Below are 20,729 nucleotides of genomic sequence, written 5' to 3' on the forward strand. Positions count from 1 at the left end.
CCCTACCACATCACCTGACCTTCAGATAAGACCTATTCAACCAAACACAGAATGAAGCAACGTAACAAGAAACAAATCAATTTCAAACAAGAACAATGTATCATTTTCTCCCTCACCAACCCTGCCAACCTGCAACACTAATTAATGACTTCAATCTAAATACAATCAAAAAAGCTAACATCATCCATTTTAGACCAACATAAACATAAAATAACACCTTACAAACTAAAATCACAAAATTCTTGTATTACCATCCAGGTGAGAAACAAACCCAGAACAGAGAATATGGTAAAAATTTATCTGGCACTCTATTTGGTAGTTCATTAGCACGACTCACTATTTATCACGCCACAGTTAATGAAAACACGATCATGATGAAAAGCGCACAACTTAACTGTGATGGTTCCCTACTATATCAGGGTATTCACAGGGCATATATATCTTGTAAACAGTAAGACAGAACGTTGATTTATTTTCAATTTGTACATTTTCATCTTATCAATGAGGAAAATGGTAAGATATATAATTCCGTCTGACAACATCGACAACAGAAAATGATATTTCTCTTAGATAAATCTACACTAAAATTGTGTCCCACCGATCACGTGTTCCAGCCTACCGTACTTCCACCAAACACATCGCTAGATCTTTAAACATTTTGCCTTATGTAAAACTTGCTAATTTATGCCTTTGTGCCACAAGTTTCAAAATACGACATAAACTGTGCCCAGAATATTTGCATTTGTCTGTCATCACATATGACATTTGTTTTTCTATTTAGTGACAGCAACATACTACATCCGCCATCGTGTATTTCAGCTCCAGAAATTTCTGTTATTACACCCTTCATATCCCTATTTGACTCCTCTCTGCAAAACTATTAGATTGCTAACTTTCAAAACATGTTTGTTCAACTTGCTTGATATTTCTTGATTTCTGTTTGTTCATTTTGTCGATGATTGCAAATGGAAGGTTATACTTACAAACAAAAACTCAGCTCTATGTGACGAGCAAAAGCTGCTTTATAAACTAAATCGTTATGGTACACACCTCATCCAAAAGTAACTCTCTTGTGAATGGCTCCAAAAATGTTTGCTTTTCTTGCTCAAGAAAGTGATAAAAAATGAGTCTCTCCCGAGCAGTCTACGTCAAAATATTGAAGTGGACAATTTACTGACTACATCACAAAAAGCAAATTATAATATTAATATATATCCCATAATAGGGTGAGGGGTAACAACACTCGCCTGTGTTTCAGGCGCTGGCTATGCCAAATAGACTAAGATGGTTTGGAGCACTCAGAACTAGGACTTGTCATCCTCAAAGGTATAGTAAAAGTAGTTATATGGTAAATAATAAAAATCACTCTACCTAAACTCAAGTAGTACTAAGGTTGGATAAGATACTGTAACTGAGTGGTTTTCCCAGCCAGAATCTGTAAATCACGTGAGAATATTTTGAAAGGAAAACTCAAGCAACTAGAGTTTACCTGTGTATAATGCACAATGGACTATGAATATATTTTAGGCCAGGCCGTTCCGTAACCGATGTTCTTCAGTAATGTCTGAAAAACAGCAGCCAGCCCAACATTCCGCTAGAGATGATGGTCACCGGCCTAAACCACTGCCACGTAGGACTCTTACAGTGAGTTTTTATTTCAAAATATGGTAGGATCCTAAAAATTATAAATTTTTTGAAGTTTTCAAGAACAGGCAAAATAATCATCTAGTTTAGTTGAGCATTTTGGTTTCTGTCATTAACTTGAGAAACAATGTTTTTAAACTATAATATGTAATTAATAAACGTTAAAGAAATATATGATTAAAATAGAGAGGTCAAAGTTTAACTGTTTTTGGAGGAACATCATGAAAATCGTTTTCTTATTTGTACTTTCCAAAAATAGCATTTATTGATTACTGTGATTAAGTGGTATGAATATTTTTCAGAGACAAAACAAAGAATAAATGTCATATCCGTATATTTACCAACTATAAAAAATCTTACTGTATTATTTGCTACGTTTGTTTTTAGCTGTTATTGCATTCATAAATAACATATAATCATTAAAAGTGATTGCTCCAATTTGGTTATGAGTTTATCGATGTGATAGACTATTTAATTTTAATCTATGTGATCATTGATTTTGGCTTACGCCAATCACCTATGCGTGTATACATGTATGTATACATTTGTATCACGTGTGTATTACATATGTATACCTACATGTAGACATATGTATGTATACATGTATGTATACATATATCTTTACGCCATCTCTCCAATTTAACGCCTGCCTGAGAGAAGAGTTGAAACATAGACCTCCACTTTCCAATTGAACGCCACCTCCATTTGGCCGCCACTTTAACATTATTTGATCTCCACAAGCCCATAATATTAACTGATCAGTAGAAGTGTCAACAAAATCTTATTAATAATTAATCGTTTATATCAATAACAATTAATTCTTTTGTTGTCCATTTCCAAGGTTTCTTTCGTTAAAACTTTAAAAGCAACACTGTAGCAATAACCAATAAATGTCTCAGGCTGATAGTCTTGATACTTTGATATACATGTACATATATAATAAAAAAGGTTTAAATTTACGTTGGTAGATGGAACATTGAAAGCAACGCCACATAAATAACTCCTAATTGTCTCAGGCTCATTGTAGTTCCATTTTTACGCGGTCCTAATATTTCGAAAGTCACACATATAAAAATCGTTTTGCAAGTTTTGGACCAAAGGCTACATTTGCTAAGCAAACTTTTACGCGCTGCATTAGAGCTAAATGCAGAACGTGAAAGTTTTGCTCTGCTAAAAAATCGTTTGGACACTAATATCAACTAGTTTAGCAGTAGAGAATAAGAGTTGAGGCCAGAAGATATTGTGGAAGTTATTGGACAACTAGAAGATGTTTGTTGCATGGAAATCACGAATCAGAACGCAGCTATCCGATCAAACGATGAAAATATTTTTGTTTTAAAATCATGAATTTTTACTTTTGCACGTAATATTTGTACTGATGATAAAATACAAAATAAAATTTTCTTTAGAATGAAGAGCAAAGTTTAAAAAAAAAAGAGCTACCTTCCCGGCGGCATGCACCATAACAGAAAAATCTACTTTCATGCCACCATATATTCGTGGGAGAAGATTTCATTTTAAAAATTTTCATATTTCTGCATGTCTATACATGTTTACTCACTAATTGATGGAAAATTATGATCACAAATGGTGGACAAAGAATTGCCTATATGTGTGACACTATGCTTTACCTTGCCCATAAGTGTGATTCATTTATTTCAATTGTTCATGAATATATAAATAGATTATCATTATATAACTTATAAGTATGCATATTTATAGCATGTTATTTAATAGTACCCTTGCAGCTATCGTAGCTTGGCTTACAATGGATCGATGCTCAAACCTCCACTTCTATTGCACATAAAAGCTTGTTTTGGCTGCAAGCTGTAGGAAATATATCAATAAGTGCATTGAGCCTTACAATGTTAAATATAGATATAAATAAAAATATGTCTTCATATTTAGAATGAAATAAAAATTGACAATGCCAGCAAATTAAAAAGAAGGACGCAGGCTATAATATCAAAGTAGATCAATTGCAAGCAATAATTATCAACTGGTAGAGATATTTCTCGGTTTCTTGATGCACATTTATTAAGAGATCTTTGAAAAGTTAGAGGTAAGTTAGCAGATTTATTGCATCCAAAAGGTTAAATATCTATCCACCAGAAAAAAGAGCAAAATATAGGCGACATTCGCTTCGCCTGTAATATGACTAAATTTATTTTCCGAAAATTCCGCCGAGTCATTTGAACTTCTATTGGAGCGCCGCCTCCAATTGACTGCCACTATAGAAGAAGCGTTGAAAAATAGAGCGCCGTGGCGCTCAATTAGAGGTTTTACGGTATATATATATACATGTATGTATGTAGGTATACATACTGTATGTATTCATACTGTTACAGTATATGTATGTATATGTACTGTATATGTATGTATATCTGTGTGTATACATACATGTATTTATTTATCTTTTTTTCAAAGTATGTCGTATTTCGTCTGTCATTCTGGCTATAGATGTAGCTATAGCGCACGCTGATTATTTTACCTATGCGACCACGCGTTATGATGCCCCTGTTAAAAAATGTTTTTCTTAAGATTTAATTAGTATATCCGGGGTCGAGGCCAATTCTTTTTGCACAGGCAATTACATTGTCTCTGTAAGAAGAGTCTCCGTAAAGTAGGAGTGTCTCCGTATTCAAAGTTTTGATGGATAGCTTCTGGTGGAACAGTAACCTTTTTTCTATATACACACTCGCTCGCTTGCTCACTCGTACACACACACTTCTATGCAAGAATTGTTATTGTTTATTCTGCATATTCATAGTTTTTATTTTGTTTTTTCAGTTCGTATTATTTGTATCATTACCGAATAATATTTTATTGTAATCATAGCAAAGCCGACTTAATTTAGCTGTTACTTGCTAATTATTTCACATTCACATCTAAACCTTTTCATAGTTGTTTCATTTTTTTAATTTATTCGACCTGCGCAAAACATTTTCCTCATGTTGTGAAGTTTAAAAGTTACAGTGGTTTGACACAGTTTGAAAACTATTACAGTGGTTTTATTTTCCTTCTTCAATTATTTTAAGTACCCAAAAAGCCCCAAAAGCTCAGTGTATGCATTTCCTGCTAGCTGCTTGCATCCACTGATGATGTGTTGGATGGTCTCAGGTGCATCTTTGCACAGTCTGCATCTAGGATCGTCTCTAGTGTGATAGATTTTTGTTTGGAGTTGCCTTGTTGGGAGCACTTGCTCCTGGCCTGCCATGATTAGCGACTCTGTATTGGCCGTTAGGTTTCCTTTGTTCAGCCACATATATGTCTGGTGAAGATCGCCAACCTTAGATATTTGCCGGTGGTAAGCACCATGAAGAGGTTTCGTGTGCCAGTCAATTTCCTCATCATCAGGGCGAAGCTCCATTGTAAGAGCAGCTAGCAACTTATCTGAAGTGGCCATGGAGGCTGCATAGGCTTTGATGCTTTGCTCTTCCTCTTTCACTGTCTGCTGTACACTTTTGATTCCCCTACCGCCATCTTTCCTATCGAGATACAATCTAGTAGTACCAGATTTTGGGTGGAGTGCTTCATGCATGGTCAGCAGTTTACGAGTTGCTATATCTGTTCCTTGATGGCTTCCTCAGTCCACTTTATTATGCCTGCTGGATATCTTATTACTGGCAGTGCGTAGGTAATTATTGCCATGACTTGGTTATGGCAACCCATATATATATATATATATTTATATATATATATTTATATATATATATATACATATATATATATATATATGGTTTGTGGTTGATGTTGCTTTGCATAATCCCCAAGTACTTGTACCCTTCTTCTATATCTTTGATGGTACCATTTGGCATTCTTAGGCCATCTGTGAGCATAGAATGGTCTCTCTTAAGAATTAGCCTTCCACATTTCTCAATACCAAAGGTCATTCCGATGTCCTTGCTGTACCTGAGTGAGGTGTATTAGCGAATCGATGTCCCTTTCTTTGTTAGCGTACAGCTTGATGTCATCCATGTAGAAGAGGTGGTTTACATGGATAGACATATATATATATATATATAAAAAAAAAATATATATATATATATTTGAATTTCAATCGGCTGCTCTTACAACAGACCTACGCCCTGATGATGAGGAAATTGACTGGCACACGGAACCTTTTTATGGTGCTTACCACTGACAAATATCTAAGGTTGGCGATCTTCACCAGACATATATGTGGCCGAACAAAGGAAACCTAACGGCCAATACAGAGTCGCTAATCATGGCAGCCCAGGAGCAAGTGCTCCCAACAAAGCAACTCCAAACAAAAATTTATCACACTGGAGGCGATCCTAGATGCAGACTGTGCAAAGATGCACCTGAGACCATTCAACACATCATCAGTGGATGCAAGCAGCTAGCAGGAAACGCATACACTGAGCGGTAACTGTAATCCCAGTAGTCATTGGAGCAGTGGGTGCAATAACACTGGCGCATAAAATGTGGCTTTCCCAAATACCAACAGCAATCAACTCAGGTGAGTTGCAGAAAAATGCGCTATTGGGAACAGCTAAGATCTTGAGGCGAGTGCTCAAACTCCCAGGTCTCTGGTAGGAGACCTGAGTTAGAGCAGATTACCACCCATACGGGGTATCCGGGCTGAGGAAACAAACTAAAAATATGTACGTACATATCTATGTATATATATGGATGTACATATAAACGTTTACTTACTGTGTATATATATATGTATATACATGTATATTATATATAGGTATTTATATGTATATTACATATATATAATATACATTATATATATATATGTATTTATATGGATCTACAGGTATATGTTTATCGGTTTTTAGATATGTATACGAGCACACACACACACACACACACACACACACACACACACACACACACACACACACACACACACACACACACACACACACACACACACACACACACACACACACACACACACACACACACACACACACACACACACACACACACACACACACACACACACACACACACACACACACACACACACACACACACACACACACACACACACACACACACACACACACACACACACACACACACACACACACACACACACACACAGTCTTGTAAACGCATGCAATTGGGGACGCGATATTTTTACCATCACTTTGAGGACAATTTTCATCTATCATTAAGAGCTTTAAAAAATAACATATTAAAACATTTTTTGTTGGGTTTACAAATGCACTAATTTTTGGAGCTGTCATCTTATCCGTTTTTCAGTTATAGCTCATGAGAATTTAACACTAACTTTGGGGACATCACATCACACACATGTATGAATTTTTTATCTAATAAACGGGGACTTTTGCGTAGAGAAGATAACTCTGGCTTATTTTTGTTTTTTTCAACCATTTTGGAGTTGTCGGTATGTGATACTTTTCCCACAGTTTCGTAAATGTGCTTGTAAAAGTTATCCATCACTTAATTTTTCCCCAAATGTCAACTTAGAAGTTTAATAGTTCTTTATTAAACCTATTTAAAGTACTAATTCTACACATGTATGGTGCGCAAAGGTTGAATCGACCTTAGACTTTTATGTTTAGTAATAAATTCAGCCTTAATCAATTGCTTCACAGAATTTACGGTGATCTGTTCAAGTTAAGGTTTTGAATTGCAAACAGCCAGGCCTGGGTTGCAGGCTGATGTCTATCTAGATTTAAGACTTTTCAAAATTTAACGCGAGTATGTTCAAGGTAAACATTTTAACATAGTTTTCATAGAATTCTTAAGCCCTGAATAAAGTATTTTGCTACATCTCATTTTATCACTACCAAGAGCAGCCATCAGAAAATTTACATTGCGCGATCATGAGTTAACTTTTTTAAACAAAAGTAAAAATAACCAGGCAAGCAAATGTGAATAATTTTTTTTAAATCAGGAAACCAAATAAATTTGGATACAGTTAATTTTAGTCGTACTTTTCTGTTTTGTTGCACACGATGATTACCACTTTTAAATTAAACTTCTGCGCAATTCCTTTGTTTGTAAGCCATGCATGAAAAGCCAAGCATAGGCAGAGACATATTAGAATCAAGCTTTGGAAATGAAGCATTGGTATCTCCAATATGCCTAATGTAAGCCCAATAACTTTTACCTAATAAAAATATCATTATGTTTAATAAAACGTGTTATCCGTACCAAAAATTGGCCTTCTATTACATTTCCTTAAAAATATATTGAGTTGCCCATCTTTGCAAAAACCATACATTTAATTGTAATCTATTCAAATGTTTAAATGTTTATTAACAAAATTGACTCAATTTTTAGTGCAGATATGACCAAAAGTATGCAAAATATTTTAACCATTAGCTTGGGAGTGTTAAATAAATACTATCACTGCACACACTGATTTGAGCTATCTCGGTACTATTGAGATAAACTTTGTTCCATTTGAAGGCGTGCACGTCATCCAAATTATGTATGATACTACAGTCAATGTTTTTTGAAGTAATTGGCCAGTTATTGTAACTGCAAACCGTCAAAAATAGTCTCAAATATGTTGTCATACAATTTTTCTGACGTATGATGTAAACATAAAAGAAAAGTGTGTTTGTATTAGTATACAAGTATATTCGTTATTTAGGTACAATTGACAAACTATTACAAGTGCACACGATATCATAAATTCGCTCAATGCTAGTCTAATAGGGAGTCTGTACTTTTCACCATCAACTATTTAGAGGGCAATATGAACACAAGGGAATGTTTGGTATTTTAATCAGCAAGTTTGTAACCATTAGTTTAACAAATTAGTAGAAATATTATCATGAAAAGATATCCCCATATTGGTTGTAGAAAAATTATCGCAGGTGTGTATGATATTTTTACCATTGATTTGGGGACACTGACTGATTATTTTATTTGATATCACAGTCATCATCATTCCTAATACCATTGCTGCTCGATGTTCCAAATTTAATGCCAAAATATTAACCCTAATGAATATACTTCTTAAGCAGTTTCCTGAGCACATTGACCAATTATAACAAAAGAACACAGTCAGTCATAGAATATGTCAACACCATTGCAACGATATGTCCCCAACTTGATGGTAAAATTATTCTCACAGATGTGCATGATATTTTAACCATTGATTTGGGGACATTGACTGATTATTTTATTTGAAATCACAGTCATCATCATTCCTAATACCATTGCTGCTCGATGTTCCAAATTTAATGCCAAAATATCAATCCCAATAAATATGCTTCTTAAACAGTTTCCTGAGCACATTGACCAATTACAACAAAATAACTCAGTCAGTCATAGAATATGTCAACACCATTGCAACAATATGTCCCCAATTTGATGGTAAAATTATTCTCACAGGTGTGTATGATATTTTAACCATTGATTTGGGGACATTGACTGATTATTTTATTTGAAATCACAGTCATCATCATTCCTAATACCATTGCTGCTCGATGTTCCAAATTTAATGCCAAAATATCAATCCCAATAAATATGCTTCTTAAACAGTTTCCTGAGCGCATTGACCAATTACAACAAAATAACTCAGTCAGTCATAGAATATGTCAACACCATTGCAAAAATATGTTCCCAATTTGATGGTAAAATTATTCTCACAGGTGTGTATGATATTTTAACCATTGATTTGGGGACATTGACTGATTATTTTATTTGAAATCACAGTCATCATCATTCCTAATACCATTGCTGCTCGATGTTCCAAATTTAATGCCAAAATATCAATCCCAATAATTATGCTTCTTAAGCAGTTTCCTGAGCACATTGATCAATTATAACAAAATAACACAGTCAGTCATAGAATATGTCAACACCATTGCAACCATATGTCCCCAATTTGATGGTAAAATTATTCTCACAGGTGTGTATGAAATTTTAACCATTGATTTGGGGACATTGACTGATTATTTTATTTGAGATAACAGTCATGATCATTCCTAATACCATTGCTGCTCGATGTTCCAAATTTAATGCCAAAATATCAATCCCAATAAATATGCTTCTTAAACAGTTTCCTGAGCACATTGACCAATTACAACAAAATAACACAGTCAGTCATAGAATATGTCAACACCATTGCAACAATATGTCCCCAATTTGATGGTAAAATTATTCTCACAGGTGTGTATGAAATTTTAACCATTGATTTGGGGACATTGACTGATTATTTTATTTGAAATCACAGTCATCATCATTCCTAATACCATTGCTGCTCGATGTTCCAAATTTAATGCCAAAATATCAATCCCAATAAATATGCTTCTTAAACAGTTTCCTGAGCACATTGACCAATTACAACAAAATAACTCAGTCAGTCATAGAATATGTCAACACCATTGCAACAATATGTCCCCAATTTGATGGTAAAATTATTCTCACAGGTGTGTATGATATTTTAACCATTGATTTGGGGACATTGACTGATTATTTTATTTGAAATCACAGTCATCATCATTCCTAATACCATTGCTGCTCGATGTTCCAAATTTAATGCCAAAATATCAATCCCAATAAATATGCTTCTTAAACAGTTTCCTGAGCGCATTGACCAATTACAACAAAATAACTCAGTCAGTCATAGAATATGTCAACACCATTGCAACCATATGTCCCCAATTTGATGGTAAAATTATTCTCACAGGTGTGTATGAAATTTTAACCATTGATTTGGGGACATTGACTGATTATTTTATTTGAGATAACAGTCATGATCATTCTTAATACCATTGCTGCAATATGTTCCAAATTTAATGCCAAAATACCAACCCCAATAAATATGCTTCTTAAGCAGTTTCCTGAGCACATTGACCAATTATAACAAAAGAACACAGTCAGTCATAGAATATGTCAACACCATTGCAACAATATGTCCCCAATTTGATGGTAAAATTATTCTCACAGGTGTGTATGATATTTTAACCATTGATTTGGGGACATTGACTGATTATTTTATTTGAAATCACAGTCATCATCATTCCTAATACCATTGCTGCTCGATGTTCCAAATTTAATGCCAAAATATCAATCCCAATAATTATGCTTCTTAAGCAGTTTCCTGAGCACATTGATCAATTATAACAAAATAACACAGTCAGTCATAGAATATGTCAACACCATTGCAACCATATGTCCCCAATTTGATGGTAAAATTATTATCACAGGTGCGTATGAAATTTTAACCATTGATTTGGGGACATTGACTGATTATTTTATTTGAGATAACAGTCATGATCATTCCTAATACCATTGCTGCTCGATGTTCCAAATTTAATGCCAAAATATCAATCCCAATAAATATGCTTCTTAAACAGTTTCCTGAGCACATTGACCAATTACAACAAAATAACTCAGTCAGTCATAGAATATGTCAACACCATTGCAACAATATGTCCCCAATTTGATGGTAAAATTATTCTCACAGGTGTGTATGATATTTTAACCATTGATTTGGGGACATTGACTGATTATTTTATTTGAAATCACAGTCATCATCATTCCTAATACCATTGCTGCTCGATGTTCCAAATTTAATGCCAAAATATCAATCCCAATAATTATGCTTCTTAAGCAGTTTCCTGAGCACATTGATCAATTATAACAAAATAACACAGTCAGTCATAGAATATGTCAACACCATTGCAACCATATGTCCCCAATTTGATGGTAAAATTATTCTCACAGGTGTGTATGAAATTTTAACCATTGATTTGGGGACATTGACTGATTATTTTATTTGAGATAACAGTCATGATCATTCTTAATACCATTGCTGCAATATGTTCCAAATTTAATGCCAAAATACCAACCCCAATAAATATGCTTCTTAAGCAGTTTCCTGAGCACATTGACCAATTATAACAAATGAACACAGTCAGTCATAGAATATGTCAACACCATTGCAACAATATGTCCCCAATTTGATGGTAAAATTATTCTCACAGGTGTGTATGATATTTTAACCATTGATTTGGGGACATTGACTGATTATTTTATTTGAAATCACAGTCATCATCATTCCTAATACCATTGCTGCTCGATGTTCCAAATTTAATGCCAAAATATCAATCCCAATAATTATGCTTCTTAAGCAGTTTCCTGAGCACATTGATCAATTATAACAAAATAACACAGTCAGTCATAGAATATGTCAACACCATTGCAACAATATGTCCCCAATTTGATGGTAAAATTATTCTCACAGGTGTGTATGATATTTTAACCATTGATTTGGGGACATTGACTGATTATTTTATTTGAAGTCACAGTCATCATCATTCCTAATACCATTGCTGCTCGATGTTCCAAATTTAATGCCAAAATATCAATCCCAATAAGTATGCTTCTTAAACAGTTTCCTGAGCACATTGACCAATTACAACAAAATAACTCAGTCAGTCATAGAATATGTCAACACCATTGCAACAATATGTCCCCAATTTGATTGTAAAATTATTCTCACAGGTGTGTATGATATTTTAACCATTGATTTGGGGACACTGACTGATTATTTTATTTGAAATCACAGTCATCATCATTCCTAATACCATCGCTGCAAGATGTTCCAAATTTAATGTCAAAATATCAACCCCAATGAATATGCTTCTTAAGCGGTTTTCTGAGCACATTGACCAATTAGAACAAAAGAACAAAGTCAGTCATAGACAATGTCAACACCATTGCAACAATATGTCAATATTGTTGCAATGGTGTGACAATATTGACAACAATATGTTCATTTTATTTTTTCTATTTAAGATGCATGTGATAACTCTTTGGAAACTATGCAGTGATTTGATGCACTGCAAAAGCTTTTTAGATAGGCAAATATGTACGCATTTCCTTAAAAAAATGGGCTTAGTGAAAATCATGTGATCTGAAATGAACGTGAGCATGACTATCATTAATCCAAAACAAATGTAATATTTCCTGTTTGAGGCTAGCTAGGTGATGTTGCAAATAAAGTTTAAAACCTGGCACCTGGGTAGATTCTTAAAAACTATTTGCAGTGTCTGGGGATTTTGAAGCCACCATAGCATTTACAACATGTCTCACTTGCTGAGTCTGCTTGCATTTTAGCTAACCATAAAGCTTTGCGCAGAATAGAATACTGTAGAGCAAAGTAGACAGAAAATACTAAATTCATCGAATATTTGTAAATTGTATATGCTACCAAGGGCAAACTTTATGAGAGTAAACATTTGATTTGTCTTTGATTGGTGTATAAAACATCAAATGTTATAATCTTGTTATTGTATATGACCAGCAGTACTGAATAAGTTTCTTTGTTCTCCGGATTTAACTCCTGCTTCATCGATATTACATAATCATAAGCAAGACACTACTGTAACAGGCTCAAGGTATGACAGGCAAAGATTGAGAAGCGATAACATGTTGGGTCAGACAAATCACAAACAGCATCAAAATTTCACTAATGCCGTGAGATTTTTTCAAAGTAATTATGGAAAAAAGAGCAACTATCAGTAACACGAAGTACAATTAGATGGGTTTTCCAAACATTGAAACTGTAGATAAAATTTACAACCCAAGTTGTCAATGACCAGTTATAAAATAATTCTCATAAAACTGATTAGTTCAAATTAGCAATCGCAATAACAATAGAACAATAAGTAAATTATTGCACTAATGGTATCTAAAATTAGTTTGCTACACTGAAATCTATAAAAAATTCTTGCGAATGTCAAATAGGATGTTTCCATGTGAAATATTTGACAACATTGATCTATGTCTGTATAGTTTATGATAACAGTGATCTTTGTGTGCAACATCAATTCAGATGTAATATTTTGAAAATATGATCCGGCTTGATTATTACAGGTGGTTCACTTTATTTTCTCTATTTAAAACATATAACATTACTCTTTGGCGCCTGAGCAGTAATTTGATGCATTTTGAAAGCTATTTATATGGGCAAATAAGTACGCATTTTCTTAAAAGGATTGGCATAGTAAAAACAATGTGATTTAAAGTGAACGTGAACATGAGTATCATTAATACAAAACAAATACAATTTGTTCTGTTTGAGGCTAACTGGGTGATATTGCAAATGAAGTTCAAAATCTCGCGCCTAAGTAAATTATTCACAAATTATTTGCAGTGTCTGTGAAATTTACAAGCTACTATTTTATTAAAAACATGTCTCACTCACTGCACCTGCTTGGTTTTTAATTAACAATAAAGCCTTGTGCCAATAGAATATTATAGAATGGAGTAAATGGAAAATAATAAACTCATTGAATATTTGTAAATTGTATATGCTATTGAGCACAAATTTTATGGAAGTAAACATCTTATTTGTCTTTGATTTGGTGTGTAAAGCATCCAATGTTATAATCTTGTTATTACAGATGACCAGCAGTACTGAATAAGTTTCTTTGTTCTCTATATTTAACTTGTGGTTCTGCGATGTTACATAATCATAAGCGAGACACTACAGGCTAAATGTATGGCAGGCAAAGGTTGAGAAGCGATAACACGTTGGCTCAAACAAATCTCAGATAGCACGAAAATTTTACCAATGCTGTGAGAGTTTTTTAAAGTAACTATTAAAAAAACAAGCAGCTATGACCAACAAAAAGTTAAAAAGTCGGTTTTTCAAACATTAAAATGTAGGTAAGCTTTCCAACAGAAGTAGTCAATGGCCAGCTATAGAATAATTCTCATAAAACTGTTTACTTCAAATTAGGAATCACAATAACAATAGCACCATAATTAAATTATTGCCCTATCCCTAGCACATTGACCAATTACAACAAAATAACTCATTCAGTCATAGAATATGTCAACACCATTGCAACAATATGTCCCCAATTTGATTGTAAAATTATTCTCACAGGTGTGTATGATATTTTAACCATTGATTTGGGGACACTGACTGATTATTTTATTTGAAATAACAGTCATGGTCATTCATAACACCATCAATGCAAGATGTTCAAAATTTAATGCCAAAATATCAACCCCCAATGAATATGCTTCTTAAGAAGTTTTCTGAGCACATTGACCAATCATAACAAAAGAACACAGTCAGTCATAGACAATGTCAACACCATTGCAACAGTATGTCCCCAATTTGATGGCAAAATAATTCTCACAGGTCTGTATGATATTTTAACCATTGATTTGGGGACATTGACTGATTTTTTTATTTGAAATAACAGTCAAGGTCATTCATAACACCATCGCTGCAAGATGTTCCAAATTTAATGTCAAAATATGAACCCCCAATAAATATGCTTCTTAAGAAGTTTTCTGAGTACATTGACCAATTATAACAAAAGAACACAGTCAGTCATAGAATTTGTCAACACCATTGCAACAATATGTCCCCAATTTGATGGTAAAATTATTCTCACAGGTGTGTATGATATTTTAACCATTGATTTGGGGAAATTGACTGATTTTTTTATTTGAAATAACAGTCATGGTCACTCATAACACCATCGCTGCAAGATGTTCCAAATTTAATGCCAAAATATCAACCCCTAATGAATATGCTTCTTAAGAAGTTTTCTGAGCACATTGACCAATTATACCAAAAGAGCACAGACAGTCATAAACAATGTCAACACCATTGCAAAAATATGTCCACCATTTCATGGTAGAAATATTATCACAGGTTTGTATGATATTTTAAACATTTTTTTGAAGACATTGACTAATTCTTATAAGCGCTCAATTTGATGACAGAACTATTATCACATGTGCATACCACATTACAAATTGTTTTAAGTTCACTCACAGTCACTAATAATTTTAAAGCATTTGGGCTGTCGTAAACTCTCTCTAGTTTGATGGCACAAATATCAAAGTGTGTGTTATATTTGAATGATGAGCTTAAAAATTGATCAATTGTTGTAAGTGCACACTTATTTGTCAACCATCTTAAAGCGGATGTGTGCCAAGATTTCACCAATTTGATTGCAAAAATACTACTACAACTGTGAATGATATTGCATTCATTAGTTTGAATTTTCGATTCAAGATGCATGGCACAACCCTTTGGCAACTGTGCAGTAATTTGATGCATTGTGAAAGCTGTTTAGATATCCAGATATGTACGTATTTCATTATCAAGATGGGCATAGTGGAAACCATGTGATCAAAAGTGAATGTGAGCATAACTATCGTTAATGCAAAACAATTATAACATTTGCTGTTTGAGGCTAACCGGGTGATGTTGCAAATAAAGTTTAAAATCTTGTGCCATGGGAGATTTTTGACAAACTATTTGCAGTGTCTTTGATATTTACAAGCTACGATTTTATTATGAGCATGCCTCACTCACTAAATCTGCTTGGTTTTTAGCTGACTACAAAGCCTTGCGCAGAAAAGAATCCTATAGAACGGAGTGGACAAAAAATATTAAATTTAGGGAATATTCATAAACTTTATATGCTATTGAGCACACATTTTAGGAGAGTAAGCATCTTAGTTGTCTTTGATTTGGTGTACAAGCTGAAAATTTTATTATCTTGTTATTGCACATGACCAGTACTGAATTTTACCGATTGCAGTATTGAATAAGTTTTTTTGTTCTCTAAGTTTACTTGGTGCTTCTTCAATATTACATAATCAGCAGAACACGACATGCTCAATGTATGACAGGCAAAGGGGCAACAATTATAAACAGGTTGGCTCAGAAATATCGCAAACAGCGCCGAAAGTTTACCAATGCTGCGAGACTTTTTCAAAGGAATTATTAATAAAAATGAGTGGCTATGAGTTACGCAAAGTAAAGTGAGATGAGTTTTCCAATCATTAAAACTATAGGTCACTTTCCAACAAAATTAGTCAACGGCCAGCTATAGAATAATTCTAAAAAAAATGTTTAGTTCAAATTAGCAATCACAATAGAACAATAAGTAGGTTATTGCACTATTGCTATTGATATCTAAAATTATTTTGTTACAATGCAATTTCTAAAAAGACTTGTGTAGTTTTTCAAACAAAATTACAAATTGACAAAACAGGAGTTTTGGCTCGTGACTTTCCTTGAGTAAAAGACCAAAAGTAATAACTTTGTCAGCAGTAATAAAAAACAGTTGACAAGGATCTTCAGGCAATTTTGCAAGTGTGCTTTTGCGAATTTTCAACAAGAGATCAACCAGTTGGTAATTATTGGTGCTCAACACAAGTTTTTGTTTAACTTCGTGTCTAAATTATCAGAAATATTTTTGCAAATTGGTATCATTCCTGCAGACTTTTTGTTATTGTGAATTTTATAAGCAATTATCAGCCTCTCTTGCTTCATATAAAATTAGCATTGTAATTAAAACCGTTAAATATTTTTCAGTGTAGTATGTTATGGAGAGCATATCTTTAAAGAAAAAATTTCTTCTTTGGATGAGAGACTGCGTAAAAGTCGCAAACCATATGATCTTATTATTGCCTGCAAGTAACCGTATTGCATAATTTGCTTTGTTCTATTAATAGATCTTCTTGCTGTTTGATGTTGCTTCATGATTACCTGGACCCTTGCTTCTTAATGTTTAGCAGAAAATAAGTAGAAAGTAATAATATCTACTTGGTTCAGGAGATTCTCTAACAACACTGAAGGTATACCAAAACGACGAATATTAAAAATAATTATTAGAAAAACAACAGCACTAGAAAATAACTTTGCAATAAATACTCACTCACTATTAGAGTTCTTACTGCGCAAGCCGGTTCATCAACCGAACTATCTAATGTGATGCGAAAGAAAAAAAAACTTTGTGAGTGTGATAGTCAAACAATCAACTTTGAGAATCAGGCATTTTGGGTTTACAAGATTTTTCCAATTGCAATTTAAATTAAAAACTAGAGCAAATCAGTAAATACATGTCTTCAAACCTGCCATGGTTAGGGGTGATATAATTCTATTGTCTATCATAATATTCTTCTGGGTTAAGTTGTTCATGGTTGAATTATATATAAATGGTCAAAATACTAACTTTTTCTTGAGAAATTGAAAAAATTTCATAAGAAAGACCGTTCATATTTGTTTTAAAATATAACTGTTCAACTCTTTGTAAATTCGATAGTCTGATTAAAGAATTAATTTGTGTTCCATATTACCCGTGTTGTTTTCATAATATTTTTAAATAAAATATTTGACAATATTGCCCTATGTCAGTATAGCGTCTGATAATAGTAGTCTATGGGAACAACCTCAATTTAGATGAAATATTTTAAAAATATGATTTGTCTTGATCGTTAGCTTTGGTTTATTTAATTTTTTTTATTTAAGATACATGTGATAACTCTTTGGCAACTGTGCAGTGATTTGATGCATTTTGAAAGCTGTTTAGATAGGCAAATATGTACGCATTTCCTTAAAAATTTGGGCATAGTGGAGTAATCTGAAATGAACGTGAGCATGACTATCATTAATCCAAAACCAATGTAATATTTCCTGTTTGAGGCTAACTAGGTGATGTTGCAAATAAAGTTTAAAACCTGGTATCTGGGTAGATTCTTGAAAATTATTTGCAGTGTATGGGGCATTTTGAAGCCACCATAATGTTTACAACATGTCTTGCTTGGTAAATCTGCTTGCATTTTAGCTAACCATAAAGCTTTGCGCAGAATAGAATACTGGAGAGCGGAGTAGACAGAAAATAATAAATTCATTGAATATTTGTAAATGGTATATGCTACCGAGCGCAAACTTTATTTGGAGTAAACATCGGATTTTGCTTTGGTTTGGTGTATAAAGCATCAAATGTTATAATCTTGTTTTTGCAGGTGACCAGCAGTACTGAATAATTTTCTTTGTTGTCTATATTTAACTCCTGCTTCTTCGATATGCAAAACAAATATTATATTTCCTGTTTGAGGCTAATTAGGTGATGTTGCAAATAAAGTTTAAAACCTGGCACCTGGGTAGGTTCTTGACAAACTGTTTGCAGTGTCTGTGAGATTTAGTAACTACCATCATATTAACAAATTTTGTAAATTGTATATGCTACTGAGCTCAAACTTCATGGAAGTAAACATCTTATTTGTCTTTGATTTGGTGTATAAGCAGCAAATGTTATAATCTTGTTAATGCAGATGAGGAGCAGTATTGAACAAGTTTCTTTGTTCTCTAAATTTAACTTGGGGTTCTTCGATATTACATAATTATAAGCAAGACACTACATGCTCAATGTATGTCAGGCAAAGAGTGAGAAGTGATAACACGTTGGCTCAGACAAATATCAGCCGGCACTTACTATTTACCAATGTTGTGAGACTTTCTCAAAGTAATTATTAAGAAAAAAAGTGACTATGAGCAACAAAAAGTTAAATGAGATGGTTTATTTGAACACTAAACTGTAGGTAAGCGTTCCAACAGAAGTAGTCAATGGCCGGCTATAGAATTTTTCTCAAAAACTGTTCAGTTCAAATTAGCGATGACAATAACAATAGCACCATAAGTAAATTATTGCACTATTTGTATTGATACCTAAAATTAGTTTGTTATAATGCAATCTATAAAAAATACTTGCGAAGTTTTTCAAACAAAGTTAAAAATAGACAAAAACAAAGACTTTGGCCTGAGAACTTTCTTTATAAAAAAGCTCATGTAATAACCTTGCAACTTTGTATATATATATATTTTTTTTTTTAACTATATATTATATATATATTTGCGTTTTATGAATGAATTTGCAGTCATCAACAATCCTAATAGAAATGGTATGAGATGTTTCAAGTTTAATGACACAATATCACCACAGGTGCAAATGATATTTCAAACAGTTGTTTAGGCACACTAATCAGTCATTTAAAGAGAGCACATAGTCATAAACTATGTGAAAGCCAGTTTGGGCAGTATGTCAAACAGATGGTAGAAATCTCATCACAAGCTTGTGATATTTGAAACAATTGATTGGGGGAATTGGCCAATTATTGTAAGATAACACACATTCATATACCATATCAGATCTGTTGTGATCAGATGCCTGAAATCTGAATGAAAAAAATATCCTCTCAACTGTGGGTGAACCCAAAACTGTCACTTTTAAAATATAAACAAATTCATGAAAGCTCAAACCTAGTCAACGAGCATTCATCCATTTTGCAAACATCAAAGCTTAGTTAGTTAGTTAGTTTTTATATTCACTAGCTTTTACACTGTGACCAATTATGACAGATGACATCATACAAATTCACCCTCTTCGTAATAGCAAAAATATTATTTCATGTGTATGAAATATTTTAACTATCATTTTTAGCACAATGACCACTGACTGACATTGACACATTGACTATTGCCATTGCACCCCATTCACTACACCTGCTCAGCTTTGATTTATTCTAAGTCATTTGCAGAATCAAAGTAGAAATGGAAACCAAATTTAAACTACTAACATTGTTCATCTCTACATTTTATTTGTAAAAAATCTCATGAGAGTAAATTACTTCTCTGGCTTTGAGACTGTTTAAAATCTGCAGACCTCAGAATCTTATTATTGCCTGCTAGCAACAGCATTGAACAATATTTTCTTTGTTCACCAAATTTATTGTATGGCTTAGTTATCTCATGGCGTTGCATAATCATGAGAAAGACCCTTGCTGCCTAATTTACGGCAGAGAAAGAGAAGAAATTAACAACACTTACTTTGCTCAGTGAAATCTCAAACAGCTCTGCAATTTCACCAACAACACAAAGATTTTTGAAATAACTTTTTAGAAACACACAAGTGCTATGTGCAAAACAAGTTTGACAATGAATGTGTTTTTAAATATTATAAATTTAGTAAGCATATTTGAGGTATATTAAGTATAGGAAACTCTAACCTTAACTATACTTAGAATAGTTAAGGTTTTTAAACAGCATAGAACCATGCCCAGCTCTAAAAGACATAAAATGGTATTCATTGAAATATAGCATTTACAACAGTAATATTACAATAAGTAAAATATCAAAAATGGGTTTGCCGAAATTGTACCCATAGACTTATTATTAGACAGTATTCTGGTCAAAGTTGCATATGGCAAAAAACCAAACATGTTTACATATCAATTTGCTTAATTAAAAAGCAACATGTAAAAGCTAAAGTTTCAAGGTAATTGTAACATTCACA

At 33.3% G+C, this 20,729-nt stretch overlaps 1 protein-coding gene across 1 annotated transcript in view; it reads left to right on the forward strand.

Moving 5' to 3' along the window:
- Nucleotides 1–1,537: 1,537 nt before the first annotated feature.
- The window catches only part of LOC137406882 (uncharacterized), a 57,829-nt gene continuing 38,637 nt past the window's right edge, over nt 1,538–20,729 (forward strand). The window contains exon 1 of the mRNA XM_068093485.1: nt 1,538–1,644. Coding sequence (XP_067949586.1) covers nt 1,561–1,644 — 84 coding nt within the window. The 5' untranslated portion in view covers nt 1,538–1,560. The remainder of the gene's footprint in view (nt 1,645–20,729) is intronic.

Source organism: Watersipora subatra, chromosome 10 (genome assembly GCF_963576615.1).
Source record: "Watersipora subatra chromosome 10, tzWatSuba1.1, whole genome shotgun sequence".
Lineage (NCBI taxonomy): Eukaryota > Metazoa > Bryozoa > Gymnolaemata > Cheilostomatida > Watersiporidae > Watersipora > Watersipora subatra.